At 46.7% G+C, this 24048-nt stretch overlaps 7 protein-coding genes and 1 non-coding gene across 8 annotated transcripts; 5 read left to right on the top strand and 3 right to left on the bottom strand.

The window, feature by feature from the left end:
* Positions 1-1934: 1934 nt before the first annotated feature.
* LDX57_004310 (uncharacterized protein) lies at positions 1935-2454 on the top strand (the record flags this gene model as incomplete). Its single annotated transcript, XM_046085968.1, has 2 exons — positions 1935-1973; positions 2026-2454. Exons 1-2 carry the CDS (start codon positions 1968-1970, stop codon positions 2452-2454), a joined length of 435 nt encoding a protein of 144 aa, XP_045941931.1. The 5' UTR covers positions 1935-1967.
* Positions 2455-4193: 1739 nt separating this feature from the next.
* Positions 4194-5332, top strand: LDX57_004309 (SDR family oxidoreductase; the record flags this gene model as incomplete). The annotated part of the gene is made up of 2 exons (XM_046085967.1): positions 4194-4433; positions 4496-5332. The coding sequence occupies 2 exons, from the start codon at positions 4194-4196 to the stop codon at positions 5279-5281; spliced, it is 1026 nt and encodes a 341-aa protein (XP_045941930.1). The 3' UTR covers positions 5282-5332.
* A 6671-nt stretch (positions 5333-12003) lies between these two features.
* On the bottom strand, positions 12004-12976 carry LDX57_004308 (alpha/beta hydrolase; the record flags this gene model as incomplete). The annotated part of the gene is made up of 3 exons (XM_046085966.1): positions 12803-12976; positions 12397-12740; positions 12004-12306 (listed from the first exon to the last, which is right to left on the bottom strand). The coding sequence occupies exons 1-3, from the start codon at positions 12909-12911 to the stop codon at positions 12004-12006; spliced, it is 756 nt and encodes a 251-aa protein (XP_045941929.1). The 5' UTR covers positions 12912-12976.
* Positions 12977-13849: 873 nt separating this feature from the next.
* On the bottom strand, positions 13850-15765 carry LDX57_004307 (cytochrome P450; the record flags this gene model as incomplete). The annotated part of the gene is made up of 4 exons (XM_046085965.1): positions 13850-14018; positions 14110-14630; positions 14706-15428; positions 15496-15765. 4 exons carry the CDS (start codon positions 15763-15765, stop codon positions 13850-13852), a joined length of 1683 nt encoding a protein of 560 aa, XP_045941928.1.
* Positions 15766-17994: 2229 nt separating this feature from the next.
* LDX57_004306 (putative esterase/lipase) lies at positions 17995-18867 on the top strand (the record flags this gene model as incomplete). The annotated part of the gene is made up of 1 exon (XM_046085964.1): positions 17995-18867. One exon carries the CDS (start codon positions 17995-17997, stop codon positions 18865-18867), a length of 873 nt encoding a protein of 290 aa, XP_045941927.1.
* A 1241-nt stretch (positions 18868-20108) lies between these two features.
* On the top strand, positions 20109-21719 carry LDX57_004305 (uncharacterized protein; the record flags this gene model as incomplete). Its single annotated transcript, XM_046085963.1, has 2 exons — positions 20109-21002; positions 21057-21719. 2 exons carry the CDS (start codon positions 20109-20111, stop codon positions 21717-21719), a joined length of 1557 nt encoding a protein of 518 aa, XP_045941926.1.
* Positions 21720-22091: 372 nt separating this feature from the next.
* Positions 22092-23457, bottom strand: LDX57_004304 (uncharacterized protein). Its single transcript, XM_046085962.1, has 2 exons — positions 23227-23457; positions 22092-23138 (listed from the first exon to the last, which is right to left on the bottom strand). Exons 1-2 carry the CDS (start codon positions 23297-23299, stop codon positions 22180-22182), a joined length of 1032 nt encoding a protein of 343 aa, XP_045941925.1. The 5' UTR covers positions 23300-23457; the 3' UTR covers positions 22092-22179.
* A 61-nt stretch (positions 23458-23518) lies between these two features.
* LDX57_004303 lies at positions 23519-23591 on the top strand. Its single transcript has one exon. It is a non-coding gene; the product is annotated as a tRNA-Ala (tRNA).
* The last annotated feature ends 457 nt before the right edge of the window (positions 23592-24048 follow it).

The following is a 24048-nucleotide window of genomic DNA, read 5'->3' as shown; positions in this document are numbered from 1 at the left end:
CCTAAACCGCTTGGTTGTTGATAGACGAGAGCGAACGAATTCAGCGTTGATCTGGTTTCAGACCGGAGACCCTGAGAACTTTGTTAATACCTAGCAAACTTGACGCATCTATTAGACAACCTAGTAGTCTCAAGGAGCCATTCTCTGTTCAAGCGCCCCTCCAGCTGGCGATCCACGTGGTTGGAAGAACTTTCCAATACCATGTGGTTTGATTTCTAAAGCAGCCTACATAGCGAGTCGCGATATCTTGCGACCCAGAATTCCAACTCCCTAAGTCTTTTATCAATCTTGTTAAAGCATCTGGGTATGATCAGAATTGATGACTCCTGAGAAAAAGGGCATTAATACCTTCTTTGGAACATGCTGAGATTATTGGCAGTTTATTAAAAGTTGTGTCTTTGTGGTTGATGTTTTCTTTCCTCAATAATGAGATGAATAGACTCTACCTGAGTGTCTAGCGAGAGGAGTTCTATAAGGGTCTTCCTCCGCCTGATTTCCCAGGAGGTATGGGGGAAAGCGAGCGTCTAGGCCGAATAACGGAGGACGACTTATAGGAGGAGGGAAACCGGGCGATATACTAATCAAACGGATCAGCTAATCGCTGCTAAGAGCGAGTACCATCCTGGGATGTGAACATTGAAGATGAAAGCTGAAAGGCAGCTAATCGATCATCATAGTCTGTCCCACGGTTGTTCTGCCTCGTTTCGAGGGAAATACTTGAGTAGGAAAATAGGAAATCTGCGGTGAACCGAGGGGATTTTTTACGTCCAAGTGACTGCGGAAATGGAAGGCCTAAGAAATGAGGCAATGGGGGATAGCGCAAAGGTTCACTTCGCTTGCAGGAAATGCAATGGACGCCATAACAAGGGCGGCAATAATATCTCTTTTCAGAAACGGAAATCTCCGGCCGCCATCCCCAACTCAGTCCGAAACCGGCACGGTGTGGTCGAAGCATGGGTACTCAAGGTGTTCAGTAACGGGCGGATCTTCAGGATCGCATTTAATATTTGTCGCGCGACGGGGACCACACTGTATGAAGGTCCGGTTTGCTTCCTCGCAGCCACAGGAGTAGACCCAGATGATGTGGTGGCACCTTGGCAATGCTAGGATTCAAGTCTGATCAAGCGTCGTGGACATTGCTTACAGTTTGAGGAGGAGCTATTAGTGTCTGCCACGTTTGCTTCAGTGATGAAGTTGGAGGGGATGACAGGAATGGCTCAATTACGAGACACGCAGAAGATGGACGGTGGCTGCTTGTGGATGATTGAGGAAGACGAGACTTCCAGAAATTGGAAGCAAACGAAGTGGACAAAGTGAGGGTCAATGCCGACCTCAGCCTAATGGCCCCCAGCACGTGCCCATGCTCAAGTAGAAGTAAACACTTCTGCCACGTGAGTCGGTATGTCAACACATTGCATCGTTTGGTTGAGATACGCCATGAGCCTGAGAGTCCATGCGGAGTCTTCCTTGGTCCCTCTTCCTGGGCATTTGTATACAAAGAGAAAGACGCATGAACAGGAAGATATATTCAGCTACAGTCGAGTGAGACACAAAAAGAATATTAAAAAAGAGGGGGAAAGGAAAAAGAAAGAAATGAGAGAAAATAAGAACTACCTTGCCCTAAGTATAGCCTGAAGGCCTAGCTTCTCCATTCTCCGGCCGCCCTCACTCCAATATCCATTGTTTACGCACAGCACAGCCAGTCGACAGACAGTATGGCTACAGCAATATTTCTTCTATATTATTAACCTCATGGGGCCGAGTTGCATCATCCCCAGTTTGTTGTTACCTGCAAGCCCTATGCGTCATACAGCAGAACTTACCAAATCAATGCAGTCATGTGATCTATATCCAAAGTTCTCGTAGTCGCCTGTCATCACTTTGACATAATCGAACTTTCCTTTGGCTGAATACCTAAATATTTGCCCCGGTTTGTCTCCCTGATATGAGCAACACAACTGTAAGTCATGAATGTGAGTAATTAGAACTAAGTCTTGGCAGTATAGCAAGAGCTGACTCTCAAAGATCCCCGAAGAGAATGTCCCCGAGGGCTGGACGACTGATCCCATGAGGGTACAATACGTATTGGCAGACTATTGGGCGGGAATCGCAAGTCGCTGTGGGCTTGAAAGTCCGGTTGCCCTTATGTGTACTACCCCGGAATCTGGAGACCATTACGGTTTCATTTCGGCCGGGGGGAAGTACTACTTCATAAACGAACTGGAGTATTCTATTCTTGAGATCCTCAAGCCGACGATTTTGGAGGAAATTCTGAAAATGATGTGTAACGGCCGGCAGAGGTTCATTCGTATGGAGCGCCTGGAGGAAGAGCTTACCGAGGAGTATCTGAAAGAAGAAGAGGAGGAGACAAAGAAGCATGTTGCTTTGATGGAAAAGATGAGGGCCGAACCGGGATACCTGGACTGGCAGGCGCATGACTCGGACCATAGTTAGAAGGCAAGGAGAAGGAGGCAGGGGTAGAGCGAGAGATAGCTCGAGAATTTTCATCAATGCAAAATGGGGCAGAGCCTCCTTGTTGCCTTTCTTCTGGAATATTATCCTTCATGGCAGGTAGCCAAAAGCTCGACTTTGTAATTCCACACTTGGACTATATTTACGCGATGTTGACTTGAGATGAACATTAGCAGCTCTGAAACGTACGCGGCCGGACAGAGAAACTTGCCATATATTCCAGGCGTAAGTAGCAACAAGTACATACGACCACAGGGTGTGGAGAACAGGGCTTCCCGTCCGCTCAGCCGTACTTAAGCCACACGCCGGCCGGTTAGTAGTTGGGTGGGTGACCACCAGCGAATCCCGGCTGTTGTATGTTTTTGCTGTTCTTTTTTGTTCCCTCTATAGACCAATTAGGGAGTCATCTACATAGACATCTCGATTAAATATTGTATTGTTGGGTTTTGTGCGGTCAATACAAACAACTAAAGGAGACATAAGATAGACAGACTATCGTATCCCTTAACTATGATAAGGTCTTCCTATAGAGGAAATAATACTTGGCAGAGAGATCTAAACTCGATCAAAATCAAGTATGAATCTCTAACAAATAGGCCTAATTATATAAACACATACCTTGTCAACATACTAGACGCAAGCAAACACCTATACACTTTCTTACCTTGTGCTCTATTGTAGTTGTTAAGGGTATATAGGTCATTTATACTCGTATTGCTAGCACGAAGTCTCCTTTTACTAGGTAGTCATAGTTCAACAACCAATTGGCAACAGCCCTAGAATCATTCGAACGGGGATAGTTTATTGTATTACCCGTCCTGCTGTTACTATGAAGGTGATGACCTCTTATCTCCTATCGCCATGTAATCAATCGCTCAAACTCCGGAACCCACCACACGTGTTACCGCATCACAGGACGAACTGGAATAGCGCTGAGATGCGGTTCACGGGGATTGTGAATTTGTCATTAACAAAAAAAAAAAAAAAAAAAAAAAAAACACGACAAAAGTCTACGTCCATCATGTCTCTTGGTTCTCGAAGTCTCCGAACGGATAGTCTCGACGATCCTGCCCGGTCCCACACGCGGTACGCCGATCCCGAGGGGCTTTCAATCCCGCCTCTTCCGAGGAAATCAAGGAAATGCCGAAAACGGGATCATTAGGGCTTAGTGTTAATTTTTTGTCATTCACCTTCTTATGGAGTACATCGTCTTGCGGCTATGAGTCATGAGTGTTTGAGTAACATCCTACCTGAACAACCAACATCGTAAGTACATGAGTGTGTCCGTTAGTTATGAATCATTTGAATATAAGAATAACTCACAGTCACCTGTAGCTAAGGTGAAGAGATCTAGGGATATCTCACATCTATATACCAATCACTGTTAACAATTGAAGTGACGTTCAAGTCATTATGAATCTGTTCGGTGTATATGCTCCGTAATATTATACTTGTCTGAAGTTTGCGCCTGATAGAGGGGCATTCGGACGGGACGGTCCCCACAGCGGTAACAACTAGCATCTCTAACGGCTCCAGCGGCTTCAATGACGTGAAGGTTAGTCCCAAATAATGCCCCTTTGGAAATGGATTCGAATAGGGGTAGCGGTGAGGTGCAATTACTTAACTATCGCCCAACACCCCGCGGTTTGAGTGCCGAAGGTACCCTCGAGTTCATACCAAAAAGTCAGTCACGAAGAAACGCTCCCCTAAAAGCCACTAAGATGTCCAGCGTTGAGAATCAGACCATCCTAATTACCGGGGCCTCCGGGTTCGTGGCCACGCACGTTGTCCGTGCCTTTTTGCAGCGTGGCTATCTCGTCCGGGGAACCGTCCGTTCCGAGCAAACCGCTAACAACGTGCGCGAGATCTTCCCGCAGTATGCCGAGAAGCTGTCCTTTGCGATTGTCAAGGACATTGCTGAGCCAGGTGCATTCAATGAGGCCGTGAAGGGCGTTCAAGGCGTGAGTTAAACCCCCGAGCCAAGGCACCCTAATGGCCCGTAAGAACTAACCAACGACTAAAGATCATCCACACGGCCTCCCCCTTCCAATTCGCCATCGAAGACCAAGAGCGCGACCTCCTCCTCCCGGCCATCCGGGGCACCTCAGAGCTCCTCGAAGCGGCCCACCGCTACGCCCCCGAAGTTCGCCGCATTGTCATCACCTCTTCGTTCGCTGCCATGATCAACCTCAGCAAGAGCTCGTGGCCCGAACACACCTACACCGAGGCGGACTGGAACCCTGTGACCTACGAGCAGGCCAAGACAGCCGACGGCGCCACGGCATATTGCGCATCCAAGGTGCTCGCCGAGAAGGCAGCGTGGGACTTCCTCGAGCGCGAGAAGCCCGCTTTCACCATCGCCACCATCTGCCCGCCCATGGTGTACGGGCCCGTGGAGCACCACGTCGCCAGCATGGATCGTCTCAACGAGAGCGCAGCCGATGTGTACCGCTTCATGAATGGCAGCACGGCTGAGATCCCTCCCACCGGGTTCCCGACGTGGGTGGATGTTCGGGACGTGGCCGAGGCGCATCTGCGTGCCTTTGCGTCCGAGGCGGCCGCTAACCAGCGCTTCTTCACGACCGCGGGTAAGTTCGCTTACGAGCAGATGTGCGACGTTCTGCGCACGCGTGTGCCGGGGGTGAGTGCGGAGAAGGTTCCGGCTGCGAAGGAGGCGCAATTGGGCGGATATGCTGTTTCGAATGAGAAGGCCAAGACAGTTCTAGGGATGGAATTTCGCTCTCTGGAAGAGAGTATCAAGGATACGGCTGAGTCTTTGTTGAAGCTGGAGGCAAAGCTTGGGAAATGATGGTGAACAGACATCGCTGCGTGGTTGTAAATAGATATGCAAATACATATATAGTACGATGATAGAAGGTAAACAAAGCATTCCCTCAACCCCCAAATCAAATTGAACGGTAATCTCGTCCTTGCTCCCATGTTTAGCGGTCTAGGCCTTCACCCTTTTTGGCGCTAAAAGTATTCGGTTTAGTCCAGTCGGGACATACCTGCCATTTGCGCGAAGGATTTATCATGTTGATTCAAAAAGACTGGTTGGCGGATATCCTTAACGTCCCCACCGCAAGTGCGCTTCCATTTGCCTGCTTACCGGACTCGAGATAGTATATGTCTCACTGTCACTTTAACGTATGCTGTAAAAGTACCATTAAACCATCATAATTCGCTTCAATATGGAAAACCAATACACAACCAGGTCATGAGCCAGAACAAAGCCTGAAATTAAAGATACCACTCTGAAACCGGCCGCTGCCCATTCTTCTTTGCTACTACCGTGGGTCTCAGATTCCCAGTCGGAGGATCTTGATCGAGTAGTGACCGTCGGCAAAAGACATCCTGCGGCCTGATAGCGTACCAAATCGGCACCTAGCTGTTAGCCACAACTGCACTCCACAATACCACTGGTGGATAGGAGGCAGGCCAACGCAGAATGAACCAAAATGCCTCCTGTGACATCTTTGTCAATACCCCGACCTATATCTGGTTCCGGTAGAGTGAATTGCAAATTCCGATAAACACCGTCGTGAGAATGGCAAGGTATCCAAAAGCACTACATGTCGCACAATCAATGCTTCGTTCCATTGCGGAACGTCAAACCTACTAGCTAGAATAGCCCTCGCAAGCAAAAATACCCAAATTATGAAGGTACGCTCCGATTGCACTATGATTCGTTGTCGACAGAAATCATGGGCCAGAGAAGATAGAGTCGCGAGTAAAGCAGTGACCAGAAAAAAAGTAGCTGACGATGCGCTCCGAGGGCGCCATGTCCACGGCCTCTGAAGGCTCAAAACAGGACAATCAAGACATAACCTTCCAATACTCTCTCGCTAGCATAATATTTCCACTCCATACGCAAGACAGTGGTAGCACGGTGGATTGACTTGGAATACATCATCTAAATCCGCTAATTTTGTAATGACTCCCAAATTCGTCAAGCATTCGACTTCTCTATGTAGTTTATGGTGTAGTATGCACCTTTTCTCTTCTCCGCCCCTTTCTTTGCTACTTCTATGGAGAATTCTCTTTACACATGTTTGTATCCACCATAGCTTAAGCTCATCACTCATAAATTCACTATCATATTCTCCTAATGCGAGATATTATATCTGTTGGAATACTGGGTACTAGAAGCAGTAAAGGTGATCAAGAACTTCATGAATTGAAAGTTGATTATTCTGATGATGATCTATCTACATAAAAAGAAGAGCCTCTTTATATGCAATACAGTGGTGAAATCAATGGAATCCTCCACTTTCATCATACCGGAGCTTCACAGCTCGAATGCAGGATCTCGTGATCAGAAAGATGAAAATCTTCATTTTTCATGCAGTTACCGGAATCTTCCACACATCCCCTCGAGATGCAGCTATTCAAAGTCTTAAACACCATTGTTTATCATCAAGAAACCTACATGCAGTAGAGATCATTCAACACCCATAGCCTTGGCGTGTTGATCAAACTTCATCTTCGAAAACAGCTTTGTGAATGTGTCAGCAATCATTTCTTCCATAAAAAAATAATGAAGCTCAATATCGCCATTCTGAATCGCGTCACAAATCCAATGCATGCGAATATCAATGTGCTTGCTTCGAGCATGCATTTGAGCGTTTTTGGCAAGCTTCATCGCTAACTCAGAGTCAGTGTAAATAATCACTGATCTGACTCCTCCAAAGTCCATTGATTCAAACAAATTAACAAGCCAGAGAGTTTCTCTGCCTACTATACTAATTGCCGTATATTCAGCTTCACACGTGAACAAGCTCACAATCGTTTGAAGCTTTGAAATCCACGAAATGGGCCCTTCATCAAGCGTAAAGACGAAACCGATAATAAACCGCCTTGTGTCAAGATCTCCGTCAAAATCAGCATCCACGTAACCTTTCAAGATCTCTAAACGCTTGAAATTGTAGATTTCTTTATTTTTTTCATTCTCATCCTCCGGAAACGCTTGGAATATAACGTCTTTATCGATTGTTGAACAAAAATAATGCAACAAATGCGTCAATTTCCTCATATGCGAGTCGTCAGGATTTGACGCAAATCGCATAAAATAATTGACTGAAAATAACGTTTTTAGACGCATTTGAAGCGTAATATACATCAATAATTTTAACAATCTTTAATAGCGCTTCATCAATGTAAAATTAGACTGTTCTGAGATTGATTTAAAAAAATGAGCGTTTTCACACATTGAAATGAATGAAATCTTCTTCGAATCACGGTCAAAATCATCAAACACGCGCTGCATGTATACAAATTAAATCAATTTGATTTTCCGATTTGACCGATCTCTTTCTATTTTCATTCCAAGATAATAAACAGCCTTTTGAAAGTGAGCGCCGTCGAATACATTGTTAATTATTACACGCACCCCCTCAATGGCTTCACAAGACCTACTAAGCAATGAATCATTCATATGCAGAATCAAAAAAATGTTTGCATCGTTGATAAAAAGACATTCATTTGCAGAAAAAGAATAGAGATTTATTTCTGCCATTTTGGCACGGAACGTGAGAAACCATATTCTTACGGATTGCTTCAAACCGTAAAAAAGCAGAAAAAATTAACAGACCTTCTTATTGCCATCTTTAAATCTTTTTGATTGTTTCACATAGATGATCTCATCGTCAAAAAAATTGCCTTGCAAAAACGCGAGTTTTATATCTCTTTGAAGACAGTCGTAATCGAAGACAACGGTAATCGCAAAGAAAACGCGAACAATAACAGAACGCACAATAAAAAAATATGTTTTTTAAAAATCGATTCTATATCGTTGCATAAAGCCCCTTGTTATCCATCTTGTCTTAAATCGTGAAATACAATTGTTAACATTTATCTTGAATTTGTAGACCCAACGTCCGCAAAATGCTTTCCGGCCATCCGATAAATTGATAAAGAATCATAATTTGTGTTTGACAAGATCTTCAATTTCCGATTTCATGACTTCCATTCATTTGTCTTTATAAGAAGATGTCATAACTTCTTTATAAAAGAAAGATTCGATCATTCCATCATAATCATTGCGATATTCGCTGACGAAAAAATGACCCATGAAAAACATGTGAACGGCTATTTTTCAAAACGACTTTGGCAAACTTTCAATCAAGCAATTGATGAAATCATTGATCTCGGGTTCAACAACCACACATTGAGAAAGTTCATCTTTAAAATCATTATCAGAGGCGATTTCATGAGAATTTCATTCTGACGTTTGTATCGATAGAAATTTCTTTCATTTGCCGTAATCATCATCTGAAAATCCATAAATTTCAAAATCTGATCCTTCATTAAATCTGATGTTCTTAACATGCTTAAACTCATTTGTTGAAACTTTCCACACGACATATTGCTTTTCAAGAAAATTGTAGCCGACCAATTTAATCGTATATGCACGTAAATCAATCTTCGTGATTTTCTCTTTAAAACAAATCTCGGGTGAAACAATCATCGCACATTCACAACCGATTACTCTAAAGCTCTTCACATTCGGTTTTTTAGAATTGCAGATTTCATAAGGCGTCAAGTTTTTCTTTCTAACAGACAAGATATTGCGAAGAAAAACCACTGTTTTCATTATTTTTGTTCATAGTTCTCAAGACAGGCCGCTATCAATTAACACAATACAGATCTTTGTGAAAATGGTCCTTGAAAGTCTCTCAATAGAGTCGTTTTAACTGTGAACGTAAAATGCAACAAATTCTCATAAAATATTTCGCTTTCTTGCCCATGTTCGAAGATCAGCATTGTCAAATTCTTTGCCATTGTCGCTGTGAAGACGAATAATTGAGAATTTTGCATAGCTTTTTTTATCAGTGTAGACCTGAATTGCCATACAACATTGATCTTTCGTCTTGAGAAATATAACCGTGCAATATCCAATATACTGATCAAGAAATAAAAGCCAGTATTTCGCATCATTGTTGAAGACAGGCGGTATGTCAAAATGGTTATCTCTTAAATCAACGAAAACACGATCATTTCACGCCTTTGCAGGAATCATGACTTCCTATCCATTTCAGATTGTTGCTGCAGCCTTCAAGCAGGGATCACACGCGTGTTTAGATATAGAAAAACTCTCAATGTTGAGTCCTTTAACCATTCGTGAAAGACGTTTAACATTAGTCACAAAAAGATGCGCGAATCGCCTGTGCCAAGTGCGTAAATTGATCCGTTTCTTTCTCATATTTTTTGTTTTCGAAATCGTGTGATAATAAGCTGTATGACGCTGACAGCGTGTTTTGATGATTTCGTGATCATTTCGAAATGTTTTCTGCGTTGTATTTTGAACTGTTTCTTCATCACTGTCAGCAAGCAATTTACAATCGTTTAGAGCGAGATTTTCGGAGATTTGAAGTGTGTCATTTTTGATGATTCTTATAACATAAATGTTGTTTTAAATGTCTCCATATCTCACAATAATTTTATTCTCTATTTTCGTGATCACAACTTCTTTTAACAGAAGATTAACATCAAGATCTTTTTGATTCAATTTGATCGTTTCAATGAGATTAACTTTTATCTCTGGCAAGTAGAGAACATCAGTGAGAATGAACTTTCTCACATAATTTGGATATTTCAGGATCATTTCTATATCACTTGATAATATCGAATAAATAATTTGACTGATGGCAGTGCGAATCGTTCTACGCAACTATTTCACGGTTCCAGAAATGAAATGATTCATTTCGCCAGTGAAGTGACAGATTGAATCAGAATCGATGATCTAGTCATTGTGTTAAAAAAGGTAAACTTTTTCAGTCAAAATCGATCGATTTATCAGCTGATTGAACAGTGCAAACGATATCTTTAAAATGTTTGAAAGATTCTTTTTTCTTTTCATTCTTTTTTCTTTTCCAACTTTTTGATTTTTTCTCAGGATGCTTGACCCAGCAATGATCAATTGTATGATCATGTCTCTTGCATTCTGTACAGAAACGATCGGGATACCGAAAACCTTAATTTTGACTTTTCTATGACTTTTTTTTGAATTTTTTGAACTCTTTAAATCCTTGTTCTTCTTCTTGTTCGCTTTCGCTTTCTGCGTCTTTACGAGATTCGCAACTTCATTGTTATATTTCATGCGAAATTCTTCCTCAAATAAGACGTCAGAAAGATCTTCAAAGATAATTTTATTGTAGTCGTATTTGAAATGAAGATAAAAGATCAAAAAGATATTTCATTCTTCTCCAAATTTCATGAATATAAACTGAGCCTTCATAGAATCATCCAGCTCCAAATCCGTGCTCAAACTCCTTGCAAATTGCTTAAATGCAATCTTCAATTTCTCGAAATAATCCACCATATCTTTACAATTGTCAAATTTAGTGATGACAGCTTGCCGGAAGCTTTAAAGAGACTGTATATCAGAAATAATATCGTATTTCTCTTTGAACGCAGCAATAAGCTCTGCCGCGTTTATATAATTTTGATACATTTGCTCAATCTTTTTGAAAACCGTTTTGAAAATGACGCCGATGACTTTGGAGTTCTTCTTGTTTCATTAATATTGCATCACTTCGAGCTGTTTAAGTTTTTCAACTGTTGCAACTTTTTCTCTTTCAGAAGAAAACATTTCGGGTCTCTTTCTCTCGCCTGAAGCGACAAAATAGACTTCGCGATAACGAACTTCTGTGTTGAACGCTGCGGCTCATGCACGGAAAAAGTCAGGCTCCCTCAATAGAGATTCTGAATATTTTTCTGAAGATCTCATATCAATGATGACATTTTCTATCCTATAATCAAAATTATGACTTTTAAGATATCTTATTCTGTCAAAGATGTAAGGAACATAAACCATTGAACGTAGGTATGTATTAGCAAAGAATAAGCTGCATGGGTTCCAGCAGCTGGGTGTGGGCAGAAGCCCCTATTTATGATACTGCCTACTACCAACATGACTGCCAGGAATCGGGAGATTCCTGGCGGGAAGTTCCATACGGAGGGATCCTACCGGCAAGTTCCTGGGAACAAGCCGGAAGGTTCCTGACAAAAGATATGGCTTCCGGATATATCTGCTTCTTGTCGATAAATTAATCGAATAACACACTAGAACGTTGCCGGGCTTATAATCTGTTGGAATATTGGATACTAGAAGCAGTAAAGGTGATCAAGAATTTCATGAATTGAAAATTGATTATTCTGATGATAATCTATTTACATAAAAAGAAGAGCCTCTTTATATGCAATACAGTGGTGAAATCAATGGAATCCTCCACTTTCACCATACCGGAGCTTCACGGCTCGAATGCAGGATCTCGTGGTCAGGAAGACGGAAATCTCCATTTTTCATGCAGTTACCGGAATCTTCCACAATATCGAGTCGACAAGCTTTCGCGTAGTGAGATCTGGCCTAGCTGTGATTATATAGATCTCTAAATCGTTCGTATATACTTCACGAAGCATATTATCTATATCCATGGTCATAACTTGACCATTCAGCAAACCGGTTACTGCCTTCGCCATCCAATATTTATACACAGATTCCTCTCAAAATAAAGCATGCTACAGATCCAATCAATCACCCCCGGTCTTTAACATTATTCCGGAACCGAAAGAGTCCCCAATAAAATCAGCAACCTCGGAGACTATCTCCGAGTGGCGAGGAACAAAATGCCCGCCCGCAAAATACTGGATCTTCCGGGTCTGGCATTGCTGGGCTAAACGCAGGGTCAACGGCTCTGCGATCATGGAATCTAGCGTTCCGATTAAATGCAGAATAGGAGTCTGTAACTTGGGATAATATAAGGACTTGTAGACCGGATGAGACAGCATGAAACCACTGTATGCCACAACGAATTGTAGGGGTGGTTGTTGTGCCTAAAATGTCAGCCGGAGGGTACAGAATAATAGACAGCGCTGGGTATATACTGTACAACAAAGTCAAGCAAAGCACTGGAAAGGTCTCACCTTAACATTGAACTCCGCGTGTCTATTAGGGTTCTCCAGTAGCGAGGCAATAATAACTGCCAATGTCACCCCAGTCGAAAAGCCCATTATTCCTAGAAATGGGCCCCTGTTCTGAAGAGCGCTCATGATATGTTGAATGCTCTCGTTCAAGCCTCGAATCCCAGCTTCTTCATGGCTACCGTATACCCATATCCGTGAATCAAAGTCACCCGGAATTTGACAGATCGGAGCGTCCAGGTAAACAAACTCAACTGGCTTGTTTGTTAGAGAGAAAATTTGTTTCTGAATCGCTGCATGGAAAATGCGGGTTTTGTAGTAGAATTTTTGACCCGATTGCCCGTGTCCTAAAGATTCTGGCAGTCAGTTATATTGCTTAACATGATAGTAACTACGTTATATAGCATACCATGAAGCATGAGTATCTTTAGAGGCGCCTGTGGATGATTCTGATCAGCGCGTAGCCAAGGACATCCCGTCACAAAACATCCATTGACCAAGTCACTACTGTTGCCCATGCTGAAATTTTGCTTAAGTTGGTACAGGCAAGAAAAGTCAAGTAAGTCAGAAGTTCGGACCCATTCTCTCCGTTAAATAGATAGTTCCTCATCTCTGGAAGGAAGTGAAGCTAATCGCGTGGAGAATCGGCAATCTCATATATGATGAGTATGATTATCTCCTCCGCATTAATTATCAATCCCTGAAAGTGGCTTAGATTCTATTGCCAACATTCAGAAGGACTTAGGCTTTTAGCTTAGAAAATTCTAAAGTAAGGGGGTGCCATCGTGCATGTCACGCCCCTTTACCACTTAATCCCCCATTAAGAAATGACCTGATCCTGTACTGATTCTATCTTGATTATGTGGGGACATCCGGGATCTCTATATCATTTCGATCGGAGTCTATAGTTACAGAGTCCTCTGTGCATATTATTGCATACCCGATGAACATACATACGGGGGCAGGAAGAAAGATGGCGAAAGGCTATGCTTCAGACGCAAGGGGTCTATTTGTAACTTTGTGATACATCAATTTTTTAATGACTTCGAAAACGAACAAATGCATTGATGGATATTAATATAAAACTTCTTCGATCTACCATGCATACGATAGTAAGCACTCTAAAGGTGGCAGCAGGGGTAACATGTTCAAGAGATAGGACTGGTTATTGGATGTCTGTAACATCCCCGCCGCGAGTGGGCTGCTTCAACTTACCTGCTTACTGGGCTCGAGATACGAGGACTCTTTATTGAACGCCTGATGATGCACACTCTTAGTAGATTTGTTATCTAGCCTCTCTTCTCGCTTCTATCATCTCCCAATACTACCCATAAACCCACGCCATATCGAATGTGATTGCCATGTTTCAATGACGGAACATGTAGTTTGGTGAAGTGTGTTTACTCCATTTTAAGCCTAGCTCGCACTCCTCTCCTTGAAGCTAAGATATCAGCAATCATTTTCCAGCAACACGACGGACCCTGATGGTCGCACTCTGAGGCGGAATTATAGAGTCTCCAATTTCCCAGTTCGCTGGCCTAGCATCCAATGACTCGATTTCATAGTGCGTCGTAATATACGACACGAGGAGCTTGTTTAAATGCAGCACAAACGCTTGTCCCGAGCTACAACGAACCAGAACACCAGGTCAGCTATACAAGTCACTCCAAACGCAGCGACAGACGACAGAGGATTATAAAAGGACGAAAAACTAACCAGCGGTGTCGGCCCGCGCCGAACGAGAGAAACGGCACTCGAGAATCAAATCGATCCTGAGCCTCTAGCCTCGCCGAACCCGCGCCTCCTTCGTCTCCCCCCGTGGCCGCGACATCACAGCGGCTGAGTTCCGACCCCTGCTTGACAAATCGAAAGGGTTTGTATGTCTTGGCGTCGAGGTAGAATCGGTCATCGAGGTGGGTTCCCATGCTTGCGGCTCCCAGCCAGGTCCCCTTCGGCAGGTGTTGTCCGCTGGGCAACGTCAGTCCGGATTCCTGCATGACTTCTTTGTTCAAGACTCTTGCTTGTGACGGGCTTAGGCGCAGGGACTCCTTCACTGCGCTTTCGGTATACGGCATGTTGGAGAACGAGGCTAGGTTGTTCCAGTCTTCGTCGGACTGTACATGCTGGATGGCTTCCTCTCGGAGGGTTTTAAGGACCTCCTCCTCTGGGGCTGAGCTGGCGATGTCGAGCAATGCGGCCGTGAAGGCGAGCGCAATACCATTGAATGGAAGAAGAGCCTATTTTATTTTGATGTCATTACGCTGTTAGAGGCAAGGTTCCGCAAGATGGGGACATGCTTCAACTCAACTTACCGTAACCAAAAGCGTCGTAAACATCATGGACACACTCGCGCGCTTTTCATCACTGGCCTTCAAAGAAGTCCGCATCACCGATGTCGCGAAGTTGTATGGCACACTTTGATCACAAGCTCCGCCGTCTCTTTGCTCTTGCAGGATCCTATCATACCAGGTCTCAAAGATCGGTCTGATAGAGTTAAAGCACCGCATCCGGACCGTGTCGCAAACCAATCTCATAAAGGGACTAACGATTGGCTGAATGAACCAGGGCATCAACTGCGCACTGATAATCGCCGCACCGAAACAGCTCACCATTCGTTTCGCCGAAGCGAGCCACTGTTCGTCGCGACACATCGGCAGACCAAAGGTCACCCGAGCGCCAACGCGCTGGGCCACACTGTCCATTGCTTTGAAGATCGGCACTTCCCGCCATTGTGAACAGTCGGTGCCGAACTCGCGGTCGATGCTCACCCTCAGCTCGTCGTACATGTCCGCTTGGATGCGGCTCGTGTGGCGATTGAGGTGGGTGTGGATCGCAGTCATGACGATCTTCTCACCGGGGAGCGGGCGCGTGAGAGGAGAAACGTGCGCCAGTCCTATGTTCTCGTTTTGGATTTCGGGTGACGAAGCGACTGTATCGGGTAGTCGGATGAGCCAGTCCAGATCCTTGGCTGGCAGGATAACCTGAGGCCGTAAGGAGAAACTCGGGAGAAGAAACGGTTGATCGTAACGATTGAACTGAACTCGTGTCGTATTAGTATGGCAGGGGCCATAGTGGTCTCCTGTGAGAGGATGTTGACCTTACTTTGTCGTATCCTTCTTGTAAATTCCGCGAGAGCAATGGCCACCGCCGGTAGCATTTCCAGATCCACGAGGCAAAGCCGTCCTTATCGCCTAGAGAGGGGACATCGGTTGGCCACGGTGGTGGGAGTTTCCAGCGTCCCTGGACAATGATGATGATGGCCAATGGAGCCAACAATCCAAGGAATAGCACGGCGAGCTTGCTGGGGAAAGCAGAGATGGACTGGAATTCAGCATCCCCGTTGTGGCCCCAGTCTGAGGCGTTCACGTCCATGGGGATAGCAAAACTGATTGGTCAAATCCGATGACTCGTGACTATCGAGAGACGCGAAGGTCGGGAGAGAAGAAAGAAGACACGATGGATAGAGGATGCAGGTGAATGAATCCGATAAGAGAGGGAGAAGAGGAGAAGAGGCGGAGAGTGATGATGGCATTAAGAACAACGCGAGATGTTGAGTTTCAGCCAGACATTAGGAGAATCAGCCTCGAGGCGCTCCTTAATTCAATCATTAGAACAGATCACAAGCATACTCGTTACATCTCAAGTACATCACACCGCTATCGATAACTTTCCAGGTCCAAGAAAAAGTGATTTGAATGCAATAGAAATCCCTGTGGGTCCAATTTGTTCTTGCGTCAGTGCCATCATGCAGAGTGACAATGATCTTCGGGGTTTTTCACTAGACTAGTGTGGTGGCAGGCGCGGTGATGCTCAGTAACACCGCATGTACTCGGTTGGCCTGATAGGAGAACTCTTCGCTGTACGGAAGAACCAGAGGGACTCAAGGTACAGCAAACCATCAGTGAGCTTTGTATTTGAACAAAGTGGCTGAGGGACCACGAAGGAAAAAGAAACACCCATCCGAGGTCATCGGTGGTGTTCGAGTCATCTTTAATGTCGACGAAGAGAGACAGGTCTAAACGATATGTCATATTATCAATGGATCTGCATGTCATCAATTAACCTTGCTCTTGCTGTGCCTTACTGATTTATAGTTCAGCTGCAGGCCATTAACATGAACTACGGCTGACAAACAGCTGTTGGCGGCCATGTCAAATCGATAGTATCAACTCGCAAGAAACACGACCAAGGAGCTTGCGGTAATATGCAGGATGGTTGAAATGTATGTGTTTAGTTGCGTCCAATGCAGAGTTATCGAGAATGTCTGATATCAGCTAGTGTAACGTGTACTAGCTCATGGCCTGCATAGAGGCCATAACACTCCGTTGAATTATAATGGACACTTTCAAGTCTAATCATTCGCCACGACCTTATCAATCTGGAGCTTTACTTGTGGCGGTTTCCATGGAACTTTTTCGATCGAACAGAGGTCTGAAAGTGCCACGCGCAAAGAAAGCTCATAATCGAGTGTTAGTCACGCGGGACGGCCATACACATGTCCTGCTAAAAGCTCATCCTGCTGATCTGGGGTAGCTTGAGAGCTACTAGCAAGTCGGCCTCTACGGCGCAGGAGGCCGGGTCTGAGAGCCAGTCAGTTGGCAGGCTATATCCAACCCACATGACCAGGGTTGATTATCATGATGTCAGTTCCTTTTTAGTTATGCTAATAGATTGGAATAGGTAGTAGATTTTCGGTGATCGCATCAAAGCATTCAATAATGCTCACGTAGTATCGCTCGGGCACAGGTAGACATGGGAAGAGTCGACTCCAGGACAAGCTCCAGCTCTGGCCGGCTGGGGGAAGCTTTTCGGCAAACCAAAAGCCGGAGGAACAGCTTCACGCAAAGGATGATAGTCCTAGTCCGTACTCCGTACTCCGTAGAAGGCAGAAGCAGGGCAGTACGTCAGCTGAAGCTGCGCTCGGGGATCGCACGGGAGCCACATGCGACCAACAGTTTTGCAGGGAACAAGTTGGTGGAGCTAGGCGATGTCAATCAATGACGAAAGCATTTGTACCAAGTACATTGATCCGAGTCGGAGAAAGGGGGAAGCGCATGAAAGTTCAGTCGCTGACAGTGATGATGGCTCTAGTTATTCTATACAGCGAACATCACACCGGCAGCTTCCTCTCGGCACATCCAAGCGTGAAATGGCCGCTCGACTGCCGAAATTTGATATGCACGCAATGCGGAGCCACCAGAGACTAACAATGACTATCATTCTCCTATCTCCACGATGATGACCACGGGTTGATGGTTCAGTGGTTCAGCCTCTGCGGACCTTATTTTCCACGCGTTGAGTGGACACCAAATTAGTTTCGGATTGACTACGACTCCTAGTCTCGCCCTAAACAGGCGACAATCCACTGTGCCGGAAGATAAATCGCTCGATTGGAGCGTCATCGCCTTCGATCGACCGATGTGAAACTCGGTTGTCTGCACTCCTCAGGAAATCCCCGTGGATTCCAGAAAAGCCGTTGACAATCAAACATTCTGAATCCCCTCTCCCCCTTTTTCGGCACCCGTGCGCAGTTGGCATTATCAAATCCTACTGTGCAAGTCCACGTTCTAATTACCGACGGACTCTATAGACGGGCCTATCATGTTTTCGTTTTCCTACCTCTGGCAGAAACTATTTGCCGTGCTGATCAGAGCTCTCATGCGGCGACGGTTGGTGGCCAGTCCCAATGACGTCTTCCAAATCCAGTCCCGCGACGCCGAGAGAACGATCAAAGCGCACGTCTATAGATCGGCATCAGCGCCAACCCCGTCGCCTGTCCTCCTCAATTTCCATGGGTCCGGGTTTATCATCCCGCAGCACGGTAGCGACGATGAATTCTGTCGACAAGTGAGTCGCGAAACCTCGTACACGGTGCTCGACATTCAGTACCGGCTGGCGCCCGAGAATCCGTTCCCCGCGGCAGTCAACGATGTCGAGGACGTTGTCAACTGGGTGCTGCAGCGACCGGGGGAATTTGATTTATCGCGAGTCGCCATCTCTGGGTTCAGCGCGGGCGGAAACCTGGCACTGGGGGCGTCGGCGACTCTTTTCCCGCGCGACACCTTCCGATCCGTTCTCGCCTTCTATCCTCCGCTGGACTTGTACACTGATCCGGCCGAGAAAACGTTTCCAGACGCTGAGGGGAAACCGATCCCCCCTTTCGTGGCTCGGTTATTCGACAGTTGCTACATCCCCTCCTCGGTGGATGCCAGGGACCCGCGGATTTCGCCGTCCTACGCGCAGCCAGAGCGGTTCCCGGATCGCATCCTAGTCATCACGGCGGGCGGTGACAACCTAGCGGGAGAAGCCGAGGCGTTGGCGGCCAAAATAGAAAAGGAACCCGGTCGCCATGTGGTGTGTCAAAGGATGCGAGGGTGTAACCACGGTTGGGATAAGAGGGCGGCGCCGGGGACCGTCCAGGGGGAAGCCAAAGAGAAGGCGTATGCTTTGGCCGTTAGCATGTTGGCGCGCTAGAAAGACCTTGTTCTTCACCGTTGGATCGCTTATTTTTCCTTTTGGTAGTTCCACTTTTGGTTTTCTTTTGTTCTTGAGGCTTCTTTCGTTTTTCTTTTTGCCTCCTCCTATTCTCCACCACTTCTCCACTTGACGAAAGTTGCGGTGAATGATAAATTCACCCCCCATGCCTGTAACTGACTTGGCTCTATGGAGTACGGAGTAGGTCCGGACTGATCATGTGAGGCTGCTAGTCATTGAACGGTCTCTGCGACTAGTTGAATCCTGGTCGGTAATCGGGGGCTGGGAACTAGACATAATACGGAGAACACAGTATAGTATCACTTACAGTGTAGTCTGTAGACTACCCAGTAGAAGTTGAAGGAAGGTCAACCGTCAAGTGTATTCAATACCCTGAAGATCAATCCACTGACAACATGAGGAACAGTGGGCCAACGACAATCCTCTTTATTTAATATTTCCACATGAGGCGGCGGTGCCTGAAGCCAACCGGTGGTGAAGCAGTTGTGAAACCACGGCTGGTCTCTCGTCTCGACGCCGGGTCGGTCCGGGGCTGTCCTGCCCTAGACCCTAATTGCCCAAAGGAGCGGTCCCTACGGTGGTACGCCGGAGGTGAATGTTGATGGTTGATACTTTCTACCTGTCAACTGTGTCTCACCCAAGGACTACACCGAGTATGATCGACCGATTGACAGCAGTCTCTGTATCAGAATTATTGTCCTGCCCTTTGGGAGGATTACCATGACGGAGGATTCTGATTAATCATGGCCCCATGGTTAGACACGCCCTTAGTCCCCCCCCCTCTTAGTTAATGTTAATAATAATGATTCGGTCAGGCGGGTCGTGGGTCGCAATATCAAGGCCCAAATCAGGTTGTCCTGGCGCTTCATCTCCTCCACTTCCTTCTCCTTTCCTTCTTTTTTTCAACCCAGCGCGCTTTCCCTCCCCGCAAGTCGGATGCTGCTCTTGAGCTCCTTCTTCTCGTCCACCGTGCTTCAAGTACCGTGGACGAGCCTATTATTCTTATCCTTCGACACGTGCCCCTGATTCCATTTGTTTTTTGTTTTCTTTTCCCACCTTGGTTTTTTCTTCGCTTTCTTTATTTGTTTCCTGTGTGATTGGTTTTAATATCTTCTCGGGGACCTCATCCCGGCTCGTATCCTTGTTCTACCTATTGTCGCTCTATCCGTCTGATTCATGCGCTCCATGTGTGCTGGGGGAAACGGTACCACAATTGCATTATGACTATGGAGTCGGTCAAGACCCTCGAGTTCGACGATGGTCAATACCGCAATGACGTCCTCGGCCTACCCTCCGAGGAAGCCGAGTTATCGCAGGAACAGAAATTGGTCGACGAAGCGCGCCAGCTAGGATTGCAAATGCCCGAGGTCGAGGTCGTGGCATCGCTAACCGCCTCGATCGCCTCCGGTATGGCCGATCTCTCCTCCCCGATCCTGTCCTCGGGTTCGTCGACCGATCGCAACTCCGTCTGCGAGAGTACGCCCATCCACGAATCCCCTCCACCTCTCGACCACGTCGCCGCCTCGCTGTCCGAGTTCACCCTGTCCTCCGATCCCGCCAAATGCGGTAGTAACCGATCGATCGCTTCGCTGTCTACCCGCCCGACGTCCTTTAGCTCGAGTGAAGGGAGGCTGGCGCATGGGTTGGAGAGCCTCGCCGGCCGGACAGCGGGCCAACGACACTCCTTTCTTAGCGTCGGATCTGGCGAGAAGAGGGAGCGCAGGAAATCGAGCATCCGGTCCGCCATCGATAAAATCCAGTTTCGAAAGAGGCGGTCGCCTTCGGCTGTGCTTCTTCCGCCCCCGGCGCAGGTCACGGTCGCGGAGAACGACAGGAAGAATCGAATCTACGTGGAGGCCAAACCCGACACGCCGCGGGCCGAGGACGAGAACAAAGTGCTGAAGCTGGAGATTCCGGTGTTCGACAACGAGTCACTGCAGAGGAGTCTCGACAGTGAAGAGTTGCAACAGATGCGCGATGCCCACCAGATGGAGATGAATCGGCACCTCGCTTTTCAGGACATGTTTATGCGTCAGCTGCGCCAGAAACAGCAGACGACCGTCGCCGACTCGCTGTCAGCGAATAAGAAGCTGGAAGAGGAAAAACGTGAAAAAGTGAGCCTTCGCTTCGTTCGTGTCGCTTTTTGTCCAGATTGCTTACTGTCATAGAATTCCGCCGCCGCCATTCGAATGGAAGAAAGACAACTCACCGTCGAGATGGACCAGATGCGGGAGTTTGAACGCGCCAAAGTCAATTCACGCACGCGAATAAAATACATGGAAGGATTCTTCAACAACGCCAGCCCTCCTTCGTCACCTCAAGCAGGACCTTCGTCTGCACCCGACATGCCCTCACCACCCACCCGCCAGTTCACGGCGCAGCACAAAGCCCAGCTGGCCCAGGAATACCGGGACCGAGACTCCATGGACCAACTCCACGAATCGAAGATTAAAGTTCTCCGGGACCGACAGGAGATCCGACTCCGGGAAGCGATCGCTCGCATGGAACGGGAACTAGACGATCTCATCGACAAACATGCTCTGGGATTTGCCCGGCTCCAGAGCCGGCACCAACAGGAGGAAATGGCCGTGATGCAGGCCTTTGACGCCAGGAAAACACGATTACAGCATCGGTGGAACCTCGAGGAAGCCATTTTGAGAAAGAAGCTCGAAGTGCAACACAAGCAGCCCTACGGTCCGCTCCCTCCGCTGTCCTTCAGCGACTCGCACTACGACACGCGGGACTCGGCCATTTGCGTCACCGACACCACCGAGTCGAGCAGCGGCGATGAGGAACAAACGCACCAGAAGAGAGAGGGATCGGTGCTTTGAAATAATGATTTGATGTCTCTCCTAAGTGATACCCCCGTTTTCCGTTTCTCTTCTTTCTGCGGTTTCTCAAGCATTCATACATCGTTGCATTTGCCCGACCTATTTGATCCTGCATATTACTTACATCGTCTACACTCTTTCCTTCCTGGCATAATATCTCTTTCTTTCTCGCCCAAAGCCAAGGTTGGCAGACATACTATATTTTGTAATTATCTTTCGTTCCATTTTCTGCTGTGCCTTTGGAGCGGGCATTATATATACATTTCGGCGGACTTCTGGTTTGAATTCATGTGCATATTACTTATTATTCTTTGCTCTGGACACTGGGGTTTATATAGATTACAGCTCAATGCAATTAGATTATTTGAAAACAATACAAGTAGAATTGATAGTAGGCTATGTGGGTATCATCGCATCATAATAAGCCAGCCCAGTAAACTCCAACAATTATCTCAAACACTCACTCCTTGGTCTCTGCATGTTTCTTCAACCGGTCAAGAACAGTTTCCACTCTCCCATTACCACCCGTCAATGCCACCTCCAACGCTTTATCTCTCCCATCATCCCCAATCACCACCGCCCGCTCCACGATACCCGAATTCGAGATCTTGAACCGTCCCACCTGTCCGTTGGTCCATTCCACGCGCACATACACAGCCTCCAGCGCCGTCGGTCCCAGCGACACAATCCCCCACTCGTTCGCCGCCAGCTTCGTCTCCTTTTGATCCAGAAAACTCCGCTCCCACACCCCATCGTCGTCTTGATAGTCATCCACCCCGCGCCGCACAACCCCCAACTTCTCCCGTAGCAGACCGATCGCATCCGTCCGTAGCTGCCACGCCACCAGCTGACGCCGCAATTCCCGTACTAGGCCTTGCAGATCTTGTTTTCTTGACTTCTTCTTCTTCCATGGCTTCAGCGTCGCCTCTTCTTCTTCTTCTTCTTCTTGTTGTCCATCCTCTTGTCCGTTGTTCGCTGTCGCCGGCAAATAAACCTTCTCTAACCCCTCCATCGGAATAAACGCCGGAATCGTATGTCTATGCACCTTCAACCGTCCCGCACCCATCTCCTTCCTCTCCTTGCCCGCAGTCGCAGTCGCACTCCCAGCCACCCGCTTCAGCAACAAATAATACGGCTTCGCGAATCGTCCATCCCGTTTACACAGATCGATCCTCACGCCCAGGAGATTCGGATCGTCGGTATTCGGCGAGGGGTCTTTAAATGGGAACGTGGTGGCCGAGAAGGCGATGCGGTGGTGGTTCACTTCAGTGTGTTTCTCGGCGGCGTGGACCAGGGGGGTTATTTTTTCCGTGAGCGTCGTAAGGGTTGATGGCGGGAGGGCTTTTAGGTGGGTTTGGATTCGAGAGGACGAGAGGATGCTGCTGGCTAGGAAGCGTTTGCGGCGTTCGAGGGTTCGGACTGGAGTTTGGTTAGGTTGGGTTTGGGGATTGGGCGAGGGAGGAAATGGGGGATGGGGATATGGGGGATGGGGATATGGGGGACGCACTCTCTGCGCGGATGGACGCGATGTCGGTATCTAGCGACTCTTCGAGTCGTTGGGGGTCGTCGGTTGGATCCATTGTCTTTAGTGGTTGTTGAATTGAGGTGGGGGGTAGAATGGAAGAGACGCGCTGCGATGCGATGCGATGCGATGCGCTCGGAGGAGTCTACGGGTCCCGTCTTGTCTAGTTACCAAGTTCAATCTTGTGTTTGTTTGTTTTGTTGCTCAGCATCACGTGGCACCTTTTACCCACGCATTGTCCGCTCTTAGTACTAATTTCCATGCTCAGTCATCATCTGGGCTTTTAGCACAGTTGGTAGTGCGCCCGCTTTGCATGCGGGAGGTCAGGGGTTCGATTCCCTTAGAGTCCATCTTTTTTGGTGTTCTTTTTTTTGGTTTCTCTTTTTTCGCTTGGGTAAATGGTAACGGTTCCTTTAATGTTGATTTGGTGGCTGTCGACGGAGACGTTGACTGGCCTATCTTTATATATTATTGATGCTCTTCTTCCCTTTTTCTATCGAGAAAGGAACAATTGGTTTGGCTTTTCTTAGATGTCAAAATGAGAAATGCACATGCATAGGTCAATTTATCATGATTGTTGATCGACATACTGAGCGCCGGAATATATATTTCTACTTACGGAAATCAAGTTTGGTAATTTCCTCCTTTGTACCGCCTCACGGTCCCACGAAATAACATAATACAGACGTCTTTTGGGCTTGACTTCAAGATAGATAAAAAGGATTTCTTCTTAGGGGAGGGGGTAAACTACGGTAGCCACGATGCATACTACAACACTGATAGCTAGGCCTTGAAGAACGACAAGAG

The sequence above is a fragment of the Aspergillus melleus genome (genome assembly GCF_016097325.1).
Source record: "Aspergillus melleus strain CBS 546.65 chromosome Unknown contig2, whole genome shotgun sequence".
In the NCBI taxonomy this organism is placed as follows: domain Eukaryota; kingdom Fungi; phylum Ascomycota; class Eurotiomycetes; order Eurotiales; family Aspergillaceae; genus Aspergillus; species Aspergillus melleus.
This window is presented reverse-complemented; position numbering and strand designations above follow the sequence as displayed.